The sequence below is a fragment of the Sturnus vulgaris genome, chromosome Z, assembly GCF_052056855.1.
Source record: "Sturnus vulgaris isolate bStuVul1 chromosome Z, bStuVul1.hap1, whole genome shotgun sequence".
NCBI classification, from domain to species: Eukaryota; Metazoa; Chordata; class Aves; order Passeriformes; family Sturnidae; genus Sturnus; species Sturnus vulgaris.
This window is the reverse complement of record NC_142283.1, coordinates 3,198,597-3,212,568: the sequence shown is the minus strand read 5'-3', so window position 1 is coordinate 3,212,568 and position 13,972 is coordinate 3,198,597. Positions and strand designations below refer to the sequence as shown.

The following is a 13,972-nucleotide window of genomic DNA, read 5'->3' as shown; positions in this document are numbered from 1 at the left end:
CAGATGTGAAATACTCATATATACATATATATATATACACACACACAAAAAATATATACAGACACCAACTTCTCTCTTGTGTGTGAACACCTGTGCATTTATTGTACCTGGAAACCAACCAAAGTACGTGACACATTCACTGGAAATCTGTTTTACCTGTGCACCCTGTGCTTCCTTTCTTGACAGAATACCCAACTTGACAGTGACAAATGAAGGAGCCTTTGGTGTTTTCACATTCCCCAAACATGCAGATGTTGGAATTCAAATCACATTCATTCACATCTGTAGGTGATTATAAATTAGTTATTAGTTGGACATTATTGTCATTTTGGAACACTTTATTTCAGGTGAAAATACCTACTATATGAGGTCGTAATATATTTCAGCTGTTCTACTCTGTAAATTCCCTAAAACAAGTAAGGATAAATGTGTAGTCCAAATACTTCTGATTTGTGGTTAAACAAATACCATTTGTTTTCACCTTTTTTGGGAATGCTAATTAAAGAAATACGAAGCAAAATTTTTCTTACAAGAATCACTTAAAATCATTTTCTTAAAACATATTTGTGATCATAATACTTTTCTTCCACTTAATAATTTTTAAGTGCCCCCTTCTGCACCCTCAACTAATCTCTTCTCAGTACATATATTCTGTTACAGTAAAATCACACCAATGTTTTTTAACTATGGGATCTGCTTTTTTGTTAAGGACTTACCAAAAGGCATATATATTATTTTTTAATAATATATATAATTTCAATACCCACTTTCAAAGAAGCAGTAGAAAGAACATCTTGAAACAAAAGCTGCAGAATTTTCAAGATTTGCACTAAATTTGGTGCACACAGCTACTCACCAACACAAGTTTTCATGTCTGTAGAAACCATAAATCCATCATAACAGAGGCAGTGATATTCCCCTGGGATATTGGTACACTGCCCACCATCACAGATATCTGGATTGTTTTCACACTCATCAATATCTGAGGGGGAAATAAAAAAAGCAGATAATAATTCTGTCACTCTGGCATGATGGGCTGGAACACCACATCGATTTTGGCTGAAAGATTACGATGCTGGAGCTTTTCAGGTGCAAAAACCTACCTGCACATGTCCTGACATCTGGCATCAGAGCATAGCCATCACTGCAGCTGCACTCATAGCTGCCTTCTGAGTTAGTGCAGTGGGTGTCACAGCCTCCATTCATTATCATGCACTCATCAATATCTGGGGGAGCAACATTGGTAACAGTAAGTCTACTTCTTTAAGAAAAAAATCATATTCCCTTCACGTTTTACATGAATAAGTTTATCAGCGGCTTCATTCTGAATTTTTATTCTCATACTACTGTCTTTGATTTTTGTTTTTCTCTCTTCCAACTGTTTTTCATCTGTAGGAGAAAGTGGCTAAGTTAAATGTTGCTTTTGTTCCTGTATATTGCTCAAGAAAAAGCTCAAGAAACAAAGTTTGGAAAGGAAAAAACCAGAATCTCTGAGAAATTTAAAGCTTGAAATGTAGCACAAGTTTGTATTTTTGTAAAAAAAGAGCCATAACGAGTAAATAAAAAAACCCTCTCAGTACTGCTGTTTTCTTTTGCAAGGAGTTAATGGGCTGGCAACTACATAATTCAGTATTATTATAGTGAAGGATTAAAGAGATGCGTATGATAAGGAGAAAAAAAGTGAAAGATAAAAAGAAAAATCAATGCATGGGGCTTTTCTTGCTTGATCAAGAAATCTGTGTGTGTTTTCTGGTTGTTAGTTCAAATCTCGGATTTTAATGGAGAAGTACAACAAGTATAATTTCAAAGTATCCTGCAGGGTTCACTACAGCAACCATCTTTCTATATCTTCTTTAAATTCCTTTATACTTCTGCATTTCCACAACAGCTTATAATAAGCCTCAAAGCCCATGAGAAAACAGCCCTGCTAATTTTCAAAAGGAAGGTGTGAAATGAAATAAAAGCAAGGACAGACGGAACAACGCAGCTGAAGCACAAACTCCCCTGTGCAGGTGCACAACACTTGCCTGTGCATCCCTGCCTGTCAGGAGTGGGCTGGTAGCCAGAGTCACAGAAGCACTGGTACGTCCCCACCATGTTCACACACTTGCCATTTCTGCAGAGACTGTCACTCAACGAGCACTCGTTTACATCTGGGGAAGAATAGTCCATATCAGTTGCAATTCAGAACATTTAACAGCTTTAACAGATCAGGATCCAGAGAGAATGAGAGGCAATATTGCCAACTGGTGGCTTTCGGGTTTGCTCAATTTCTTTCTTGGTCTTGGCTCCAGTTCAAGGAATGGAGTTCTACACAGCGTGTTTAAGCTAATGTCCGTAAGATTTACCTTCTCTGACTCAGGTCTGAGAGCATTAATTACAGGGTCTGCTGTTGACATTAATTATCAAGTCTGCTATTTTCCACCAAGAAAATAAGCCGAAGAGATAATATGTTTATTTTGTTACTTTTTTATTATTTTCTTTTATAATTTTGGGTAGATTATATACTAAAAGGAGTGATGCCTTTCAAGACAGGACAAAGCCTTTTTGTGACTGATTAGAGTTGCTCCCATGAGTAGTATAATCGTTTCAGTTGCTAGATAACCCCCAAGAGGCCTGGTATAACACTCCTCTTTGGAGTCAACAGCATTACAGGCACGGAGGATTTTACAGGCTTTTACTTTTTGATTTGAAGATACTAATATAAAGGAGGAGCATTAATTTAAGAGATTCCTGGGACCCCACTTTTGCCAGGGACTGACGTTCCTCAAACTGAAGATTATTTTCCTGAGTTGAAACTCACCTAAGCATTCCTCCTGCGATGGTGACAGCTCATGCCCCGGGGGACAGTCACACTGAAAGCTCCCCTCGGTGTTGACACAGGTGCCACCTCTGCACAGCAGAGGGTTGCGTTCACACTCGTCTATATCTGCAAAGAAACCATCATGTGCAGATATAAAATGGGCATGCATAAGGGGCAACAAAGGGAAAAGCAATTCCCAGTGCCTACAAGTGACAAAATAAAAGGATTGTTTCATGGTGCTGCTCCTTTACTCATGCTGCACAACAGGGTAAACAAAAAGTTACATATCTTTATTAACTCTAAAGATGAGTATTCTTTCTCTCAAGAAAACCAGAAATTCATCATTTAAGATTTGATATTCAGTAAAACATGGGACACAAGCAAAAGCAGCAAATATCTGGACGTTGCCCTTTAGAACAATGTATTAATGCGATGTATTTTTTTTTCAATTGCTTAAGGCAACCAGACATCTGTTCATGTATGCAGTGAAATTCTTGTCTGTGGATGCAGTTATGGTGGATGTTTGTGTATCAATTTTTATCTAGATGACTCCTCAGTTTGGTAACTCTTGTGTATGCCATGGTGTGGTTAGGAAATATTCTGGCTACAGCTCATAAAGACAAACTGAATATTTGACTCACAAACCTGATAAAACCAGCTAACAGTGCAGGTGTGGACGGAGAGAAATATAAACAAAAGATGCTCAAGGGTGGAGGATGCACTCACACTTCTGGACTCCAAGGAAAGTCTAAAAGCATCACAATTTGCAGGAAAACAAGCAAAAGTGATCCTAAGACAAGATTTTTTTTAAGGTGGCTAGACACCTTTTAGTGTATCCAGACCTATTCTTTCAACTTTAAACAGATTAAAGAGACGTAATATTTTTTTTCAGGAAATGCTGTGAGAATTTCTTGAGTCCTAGGAAAAGCAATGAAAAGTGATTGATACTGCTTTTTAAACTCCAGCTTTCTATTCCTAGCTTTACCAAATATTTAGGTACCCCATTAGCAGTCTTCGAATGAATTGTGTGAAGAGCTGCTGCCATTCTAAAATATCTGTACAGAATAAGTGTCTCTTAAGGATATAAGTAATTATGATAAAGAACGAGCAAGGCTATATACTTAATTCAGTTATCTGTCTCTATAAATTGCATATCTGACTCATTTGCCCATGAAGACACAATAGTGACACATCTGAAGTGTTTAGTGTGTCAGTTCAGGTAACAGCCAGGCTTTGCACAGCAAATGCAGACTCTAGGGCATCCTGGCAACACTTACCCATGCAGTTCTTCATCATCATAAATCCACTTTCGTAGCCATCAAAGCACTCACACTCAAAGCTGCCAGGAGTGTTGACACAGGTACCACTTCCACACAAGTCTGGGGAGATCCTGCATTCATCAATGTCTATTTCATAGCAGTGGAGAGGGAGAAAAATCAAACTGGGTTTAAAGTAATCCTGCTTCTCACAGAAAAAAAAATTCACTATAAATTAAGTCTACAGAAACCAAATACAGCATACAAATCAACAAGAAAAATCAATTAGTTATAGAAGCATGTGATTATGTGATACAGTTCATGAAAGATTTGAAAGGCTGCGTCAGGGCTCTCAGGTCATAGTAAACTAGTAAACAATGTAACAAGTTTGTTTCCATTAAGTGTACTTTAAGGTCGGATTCTTAAGGAAATAATTAGGTGTAAAATATTCTGAGATATCATTCTTACAGAGGTATCAACTGACTCCATGACTACACGGCCATTGATTATAATTTGATAATTATGAAGCTATTTATCCAGGTATTATAAGCCTACATACTCCCTTTCCATTAGGAATTAACTCCTATCAAAGCTAGATTTACAGTTCACTGGTTGTCTTGTTAGCTAAGTTTGAATGAAACCTACTGCGGAAAACTATAGCAGAAAAGACAGCAGGGCTCTTTTTAAGTCACACTGGTAGAGAGTCAGAAATCCAGAAAGGAATTCTAATGTGGATATGATCCAGTGAAACAGGTCAGTGGTGAGGTGAGGACTTTGTGCCACTGTCATGGACAGGTTTCTACTGGGTGATGACACCCAGACCTCACAGATGTGTGGAAGTGTCAGATCCACGTGGCAGATCTGGGACATTACTGAGTATCTGGGCTCCTACAAGCTTTATAAAACAATTTCTTGCTGATTTGATTTAAAACAAGCAAAAAAATAATCTATTTAAGAAAACCTGCTTCTGCACAGCTGCTCAGTGGAATAATTTCATCACCACAGAACAGATGGGGAAAAAACCTTTTGCAGAGAGTTTTCTGACCTGTTCTAGTTAGCTTAGAAATAAAGTTTGTTAAACGCATTCTTCATCAATGCAATCACTCTAAAAACAAGGAAATCACCAGTTAGGGCAACATTAGCATCCAGACCAACCTCAGTGAACATGCCTTACCACCCACACATTGTAGTTACTACTCAAACACACTCATGGACGCCCGTATGTTGTAACAAAACCTCCTTCATTTTCAGCACAGAGCCACCCACAACGCAGGCATCCAAGTTCTCACAGCCACAGAACTGTCAAGCTTATCTTCAGATTTTCCAGACAGTAAAGAACAAAATCCTAAATTTGTAAATTAAACTCATATGTCCATATCTTCCTGAGTTAATGTTGCACTGGTGTCAGAATTGCTAAGGTGCCCTTGTGTGTCCTCAGCCATGAAATCTACATGAAAATTAACTTGCAGTCTCTACATTCATTTGGTAATACAATGATCAGAAAGTAAGGAACATAAATTAAGATAATCACCATATTACAACATTAAACTTGGCTTCGCTGGTGATCCTCATTGAATTTTTTTGTACTGATACAGCATGACCTGAGCATCTTAAACACCAATTATAAAAGGAGAAAAGTATTGTATTTATTAAATAATCAGTTTCTTAACGGGAAACTTGAGACTGTTGGCCATCCTGTCCGAAGATTAAGCTCTTAGAAACTGAAGGAAATGAATGGCATTAGGTTTCCAGACCACCAAGCTATGCCACAAGAGCAAGTCCCTTTAAAAAGCCCGAGATGTGGTGGAATCCCCATCACTGGATGCTTCCAAGATTGACAGGGTGCTAGGTAATCTCATCTGGGCTCTCTTTACCCAGAACAGGTTGAAGGAGTTGGTCTATTCAGGTCTTTTTCAACCAGGACTATTCCATGGTTCCAGGAAAACTGTGGAAAATGCAGGGCTTACTCACCTGTACAGTTTCTTTCCTCCATATCTAAAGTGAACCCACTGTTACATCTGCATTTGAAACTTCCAATTGTGTTTCTACATTTACCATTCATACACATGCCAGGAAACACCTTACATTCATTGATATCTAGGAATAAAAACAAAGAAATGAACATTCTTAAGCACAAAGATACATGGAATTAATGGGAATTTCCTGTTCCTTCTCATCAGTTGCACTGAGCATAAAAGGCAGGGTTTGGGTTAGAGGGGACATCCTTGGAGACTTGACTGGAGGTGAGATGTTTCCCTGCCTTTTGGACTGTTCATGCTTTATTTGGTTCACAATCCACAAACCAGTCTTTAGAAGTTTATGTTTATCAGCAGTCAAAGAAAGGCAGTGATGCTTTCAGATTTGAAATTCTGGTGTGTGTATTGTGCTCAAGTTTGCTTTATGCCACAATCAATATTCCTGGTATTCCTAAGCCAGCTTGTAAAATATACAACTATTACTTGGTTAATTGGGTTCCGTTTTTAAATTGAAACTGCCAGAGTTTTATCTGAAGTTCAGTTTTCATAATAATATTTTTTTCTTTTCTGGAATATCAAGTGTAATGCTTCACCTCTCTTCAATGTGGGGTAACACAAACTAAAAAGGATCTTGCACAAGACAAGACTCTTGTGATATTGTTTTCTGAGGCAATGTCCTTAACTGAGAATCATCTTCAATGAAATAAACATCTACATTTGCCTTTCTGCAAATGGAATACAACAGTAGTCCAAATAAAAAAAAAGAAACAGGAACACAAATCTCAGAAAATCTCAGCCTAGACAAGACTTATGAAATAATTTATTTTTTAAATTACAAAAATGTTGATAAAATTATTGTTGCTACTGTTGTTGTTGTTATTTTTTCCTATTTCTACAGTAAATCAGCAACAAAAAAATCAAGAGCTTTGCCTGAGAGTAACAACCCCTAAAAATCAAAGTTTATTTATGGTGGAGCAGAGGTCCAATCTGTTGATAGTTTTCTCAAGCAACTCAAAATATTCCAAGACAAATGCTTCAGAATATATCCTTAAAAAAAAAATACTAACAGAAAAAAATAATACTAACGAATTCCTGGATCACCTGAGCTTCTGGACATAGAAAACTACAGCTATTCTTCTCAGTTTTCAGCCACCTGAAGTAACTTGGGTCTGGTTTCTTAACATTTTCCAGCCTATTCTCATTTTTTCTGTCGCTCTACAGCAGGTGAAGCTGGAAAAAACTGGACAAAATACTTTTATTTACTCCTTTATTACTGCAGATCCTTGTTGTCACTGCCTCATGATCATGATGCAACAGACACCCTCTCCTTTTAATCACTCACTGATTTTGCAAACCAGAGAAAGAATCCATCCTTCTTCAATCTTCCAAAGAGCACTGGTGAAATTTTAATAACATTTTCTGTTTACATCTAAAATAAATGAGTTCACAGACAGTCTGATGCTCAGTTCACTCCATGCAAATCACTAGCTTAACAAACATGCACGTTTTGCATTATTTTCATAATAAAGAGCTCCTCTCCTTTCAGGAATTTATTTCTTCTCCTTACCCAGTTCAGACTTTGCACCTTTTGCTCTCAAGCTCCCATGAAAGCAGAGAATACCTTTATCCCATCTCTTAAGCAGACTTAACAAGCAGCCTCTAACCCCAGAATTTCCTCAGGATACCCTCTTGGATGCACCCACAATTCATCCTCAGATACCACAATGGATGCCTTAGGATTTAGCTTTTATGTTTTTCAGATCCTGTACTGCTTTAGTGTATAGCTCTAAAACATCATAGCCTGTCATCTACTCTTCTCCCATTTTATCCAGGAAAAACAATTCCTCTCTAGGTCTGAAACTCAAGGGCACCTGTCTCAGGCCCCAGAAGTGTAAATAAAAGTGAGCTGGGGAGGGAGCAAACTTGGTGTAAATTACTTCATTATTTGAAGCTGTAATTGGAGGATTAACACCTGATATGTAAATGGAAATTCTGGACAAACAAACTCTTAATTGTGTGATGAACTGTGGCTGCTGTCCATCTTGACTGTGGCCTCTTTCAGAGGCACAAGGCCCAAAGTGTACCTAATGAAGGCCTTCAATAAATACCTGCTTTTATTCTCTTGATCTTGTCTAGCCTCTGCTCTAGGTAGCCACCCCAAGTCATCAGTACCATCAGCCCTTTCAGCCAAATGCCTCTCAAGCACAGCAACAAGTCCCTCAAACCCTGGAATTCCCTCAGGATACTGCCAGGGGACCGCACCCACCATTAACCCTCAGGCACGAAGCATTCACAAAAACCAACTCTCACCTTTGTAGAACGGCCTGCCAGTGAGAACATCGCCCCTGTTGGAGAAGCCGGGGCCCCTGGGGCACAGGGCCCGGTGCTGCTCGGTGCCGGGCTCGGGGCAGCGCTGGCAGCCGGAGCCCCAGGCGGCCCCCACGGCACAGCAGCACGAATCCATCCGGAGCCTGCCGGGCACGGGCTGCACGCATTCCTCCTCCTCCCACCGCAGGTAGCACTGCTCCGTGCGAATATCTGCGTCCCACAACAACAAACAGGTGTTTATGCCTCTCCTCAGCTGCTTCTCCGTTGAGGCCTGGGCGTGAGGCCTCAGTCGGAGTTGAGCTAAAAGATGAATCCTGGGCACTCTTTGATTAACACCGTCAGTATTATTTAGATAAGAATAGATGACAAAGATGCTTATGCTAGCTCTGTATAACCTTGTGTAGTTATCTACAAAAAGATGAACCATTTTAAGAAACTTTCCTAACTGCCATTGATGCCTGAAGGATTTTACCTTGGATATTTTTCATATATGTATTTTTAATATAATCCTGCACCACGTAGTTATACACTACGTGTTTAGTGCATAACTCTAAACTCCACACCCAGTGTGAGCTGCTGCTCTCCCATTTTGGTCAGACACAACAATTCCTCTCCAGCCTGGGAACAAAGGACACCTCACTGTCTCAGGCCCCAGAGATGGAAAAAAAAGTGACTTGGGGAGGGAGCAAACTTGGGTAAATGACTTAATTACCTGAAGCTGTAACTGGAAGATTAATATGCAAATGGACCAAACTTATAAAAGTGTGAAAATCCGTGACCCATTGTCCATTTTTTGAGTGTAGTTCCCGGGGGGATTTGTCTGCCCAAAATGTACCTGAAGGCCCTTCAATAATTATACCCAGTTTTTATTCCCTTAATTTTTTCTGGCCTCTGCTTATAGGTAGCCCTGGAAAAGGCATCAGTTCCTTCATGAATAGAGGCCTGTTTGTAGGGTATTTTATATTTTAGGGGAAACTCTCCAAGCTGAGGCCTGGGCCCTGGCCAAGCCCTGGTCCCTGCTGGTCAAGATGTGTGCCATCACATCCAGGAGTTTCTGTGCTAAAAGTATATAATCAGTCACTTTGATTTGGTGATTTGGGACTATAAAAGCTGGACCCACTTTTGGGGTGGAGACCTCAGCTACGGGTGGACACACTGAGTAGGATTTTGCCAATTGTTGGGAAGAGTTCTCCAGGTCCTCGCTGTGAATGAGACTCCACAGGGACTGAGGATCTGGATAGTAGTAAAGTATTTGGGCAATTGGTGATGTATCTTTCTCTAGCACTATCATTTCTCTCATATAGTAATGATTAGGTGCACCATCTTGCTTACTTTTGCTGGTAGCTAAAGCCAAGCGTGTAGTTTTATTGAATGTATTATTTTACTTTTGTGTTGCCTTCATATTCTTAGCAAAATAAGACCATTCTTTCCATCGGTGTCTGTGTTTTTTAAATTGCCCCTGTCAATTGGCAGAACACAAGCACACATCAACGCTCAGCTCCTGCTCAGGATTCTGCATTTCTGCACAATGTTCAGCCATTTGAAGTTGCTAATATTGCACTAGAGTTAAACCTCTGTGTCTTTCTTGTTCCACATAAAGGTACAAGAATTTCTTTTGCTGCCTCCCAATATCAAGATACACCCTTACTCTCACATGACTGTGCTTTTTAGGATTCTGTGTGTATCTGACAGGGCACATACATGTATTTCTTTACTGTACCAAGTATTCTCACTTTCAAAATGATCCTTTTATTTGATGGGACAGACACGTGTATTTCTTTATTGTATCAGGCATTCTGACTTATGAAATGACCCTTTTGTGGCTCTTGAGGTTAAAAAAGGAAAAATTAAAAATTCCTCCCTATATTTATGTTACTGAATTAATTAATTTAATAGTGCAGTGAATACAGATTAAAAATAAAAGAGCTGCCTGTTGTAGGCTTACTGTAACATCAGTTAGCAGGGGAACACAATAGGGTTTCCAGAAAAGTTAATCATGGTTATGACACTCAGGGGTCCATCCCATTAGCAGCAAAGCAGGTCAACCAGAAGACAAATCAACCAAGTGTGCAGGCAAAATCTTGTACTTGTGTACCCAAATGTCAGAAAAATAACCACACTCTGGCCTGTACTCAGGAAAAAAAAGGCCAATTTGCACCAGCATATTTGTGCTCACCATCCATCAACCACGACACTGCTGCTCCTGAGCAGGAGTCAGAGCAGGGACAGCACTTTAGCACAGCCTGCTGACTTCACTGAGGGCAAAACAAGCCTCAAAACAAACTCGAAGGAACTAACAGCTCTTCTCTGATACTTGATATTTGACAGATATTTGGTATCTGAGCAGGCACATTATCTGGGATGATTCAGAAATAAACCACGCTTTCTTTCAAGCCCCTCGAAGAACGGATTTGGAGAGCTGTGGGACACAGCTGTGACAGTGGGGTGTGCTCTTACCTAAACACACTCGCCCTGTGCCGTCCAGGGTCAGCCCCTCGGGGCACTCGCAGTGAAAGGAGCCTCTGCTGTTGATGCACCGCCCATTGGGACAAACCCCCGGGAAAACCTCACACTCGTTTATGTCTGTCGGGGACACAAAGAGTTCAGTTACCTGCTGATTCCAAGGGGAAAGCTACAGCTCTATGGAGAATTTTAAGTGACAGGAAGGAAATAACACAACAAATCCCCTTTTATCACACTTAGGGAAAAGTGGCATCTCGAGTAAGAAGCAAAAACTTTACCTTCACAGGTAACACCCTTCACTCTGGCAAATCCTCTTGAGCAAGCTGTGTCTGGAATCAAGCCAAAAATATATTGTTATTGCTTTAGAGTGACAGGAAGGCAGGAGCAGAAAATTTTAAAATACATCTATCTTCAGAATTTGCCAGTAATTTCACTGGGTAAGGTGGGGGCTGCTTTAGCCTCAACCAAGAAAAGTATTGACTCATACATGCTATTTAAAATAGGTGAATATTGAGGAAATTAAATCTTAGACCATCACTTTCTCATGTGCTTTCCTTAGTGAAATGATCAGCATCTAATCAGATCAGTCTCTGCATTTACATGTAGCTAAAACGTAAAACTCCTTTAACAGGCCTGAAGGTTTAAAACTGTAGTAATGTCAATTTTGAACTTATTTTTTCCCCACCAAATAATAATGGATCTGAGCAATGAGATTAATTCAGGAGATGCAAGTAAAATGTAGCATCATAAAACAATTTGAGAGCTTGCTGTAATTTAACTAGCTGCAGAATAGGAGATTCAGGGCCCAAATACACCCAACCTGAGCTAACTGTCTGCCTAGACTGATTAGGTTTTGATCAGTTTTACTAGTCTAACCTGACCATGCTGCTTCCTGAAGTCCAAAGGAACAGCTTTACTGCACTGCAGAGTTAAGAGTTCTGCTGGATGCTGCTTGCTCTGGGCTTGTTAGGGCGGGGATACGTGTGCCCACAGTTACTGTTCCAATTAAAAATGAGAGGCTAAAACATCTTGACACCAGCTCAGCTGCCAGTGGCATTTTTCATACCTTTAGGGGATCAGTATTTTTTAGAGTACAGTTGGCATTGCTGCTTCCAGCTTCTATAACCAGCCCTGCAAGCTTGATTTCTCCAATCAATAATGGTACAAAAGCTACATATTTGAAAAGAGCTGGGAAAAATGTGTTAACAGCCCACAACATAAAAAGTCATCCAGAACTTTACCAGGTATTTCACTTTACTGTTTTAGTCCTTTACCTCCCTATTCCAGTCAATACATAGTCCTTGTGGAGATGAAACATATAGTAGCCATTAAGAGGTTTATTCACATGCTATTTCCTGGCATGCTTCAAAGTATTAGAATGATCTCTGATGGTGGAGATTACAAGTCTAAAATAGGTAACTTCTAAAGAAGACAAGTTCTTTTCATAGGTTTTTGGGAAAGGGATTGATTTTAGTGGTTTTTTGTTTGGTTTGATTGATGGGGTTTTTTTAATTCTGTTTTTTAGGGGGTGTTTTTTTGTTTAGGTTTTTTTATATATACAGAGATGATAAGAATCTACTAGTGATACTTATTCCCTTCTGTCAAAAGATGTAGGATATTGGAGCATACCCAATTCACACCGTTCACATGGGCTGCCCCAAGCTGCTCCTAAGGTAGCACAGCACTCAGATTTCAGCGTGGCACCATTGATGTTGACTTCACAGTGGCTGTCTCGGATATTAAGCCAGCAAGTCCCCTTCAGGCTGTCTGCAGCAGAACAGAAAGCAAAAAGAATACAGAACTGTCACAGCCAGAAGAGCTGGTGTGCCACATCCATGACACCAGCAGGCAGAGTATCAAGGGAGCACAGGCCCTCTTTAAAAAGAATAAACTTCTATAAGAGCAATTTTGTACACATTTTAGTTTAGAGCTGGTGTAAAGGGATAGCACTATCACTAAAAGTGACCAACAAAGAACACTGTCTGAGGCATTTTACAACCCACAGGTCCCACAGGTAGCGGAGGTCTTCCAGACACTGCAGTGGATTTATTAATTTACTTCAGCAAGTAAGTTTTACCTTCAACACCTTTACACCTCCCTATCTTTACAAGGCTACTCTCACATGGTGCAACATTTCTTGAGACAGGCAACAACCCTGGTGATCAGACAGCAAAAACAGCCTGTAAAGTCAGACCTAAACTAGGAGATCAGCCTGGGCAGGGTTTAAATGTAGGTGCATACTCAGAGTTCAAGGCTAAACAAATTAATTTGATGAATAATGAAAAGAGAACAGGATTTGGGTTTAAAATTTACTTGCACTGTATGTGCAAAAAGCCAGATATATTACCAATACCACGTGCTCAGGAACAATGTGCTTCAGACAATCATTCCAACTTATTTTCTTCCAAACAGCTTCAACTTTTCTACCAAGCTGTCTTATTAAAAAATGATGTGGACCACAGGGAGCACAACCTTTCTTTGGTAAAAGTAACTGGAAAAAAACTTGCCCAACAATGTGAGTGAAATCAGCCTCAGAAACTGGGCAGGGTATTTCATTAACAGTTAAGTGTAAAACATTTGTTTTATTTAAGTTAACAGTGGTCTCAAACGTGGGACAGAGCTCCACATTTGAACAAGTGCATAAATATAGAGCTCAACATTATTTCCTTTTACTTGCCAACTTTATAGGAGTGAAAAATCAAAACCAGCATCTCAAAAAATATTTAAATTCTACAAATTAGCAGGTGCTTCTGTTCACACCAGCTGCATCCACACTATCCCACCAAAGTCTGCTTATCTTTTTCAGGCTATTCCTTTATTTTGCATTGACTCTTTTGTCTAGACAAAAATCTTTGGTGAAAGAGTTATTATCCAACATCAAAGCATTCCTTTTGTTGCTCTTATCTCTTTGATTCTGTCTTGAAGAAGAATATATGCATACTATAGGCAGATGGCATCCTACTTATTGTGCACTGTATGAACTCCACAACTCTTGACTGAAAATATGCATAAAAAGCATGTAAAAGTGTGTATTTCAAAAAAGCACAAATGGGAGTGTCCTTAAGGTATGGGCAATTCCCAAAATAGCAACGAAACACTTGTATACTTCAAATATGCTTCAAAAACAATTCCCCTGGTTATTTTCC

General features: G+C 39.5%; 1 protein-coding gene across 2 annotated transcripts in view; it reads right to left on the bottom strand.

Moving 5' to 3' along the window:
* FBN2 (fibrillin 2) overlaps nucleotides 1-13,972 on the bottom strand; it is a 150,946-nt gene that overhangs the window by 39,970 nt on the left and 97,004 nt on the right. For both annotated transcript variants that reach the window (XM_088156922.1, XM_088156923.1), the window contains 11 exons: nucleotides 12,456-12,593; nucleotides 11,105-11,155; nucleotides 10,821-10,946; nucleotides 8,346-8,573; nucleotides 6,031-6,156; nucleotides 4,081-4,209; nucleotides 2,804-2,929; nucleotides 2,028-2,153; nucleotides 1,104-1,226; nucleotides 857-982; nucleotides 157-282 (listed from right to left, as the gene is read on the bottom strand). In XM_088156922.1, the coding sequence (XP_088013048.1) occupies nucleotides 157-282; nucleotides 857-982; nucleotides 1,104-1,226; nucleotides 2,028-2,153; nucleotides 2,804-2,929; nucleotides 4,081-4,209; nucleotides 6,031-6,156; nucleotides 8,346-8,573; nucleotides 10,821-10,946; nucleotides 11,105-11,155; nucleotides 12,456-12,593 (1,425 nt within the window). The remainder of the gene's footprint in view (nucleotides 1-156; nucleotides 283-856; nucleotides 983-1,103; nucleotides 1,227-2,027; nucleotides 2,154-2,803; nucleotides 2,930-4,080; nucleotides 4,210-6,030; nucleotides 6,157-8,345; nucleotides 8,574-10,820; nucleotides 10,947-11,104; nucleotides 11,156-12,455; nucleotides 12,594-13,972) is intronic.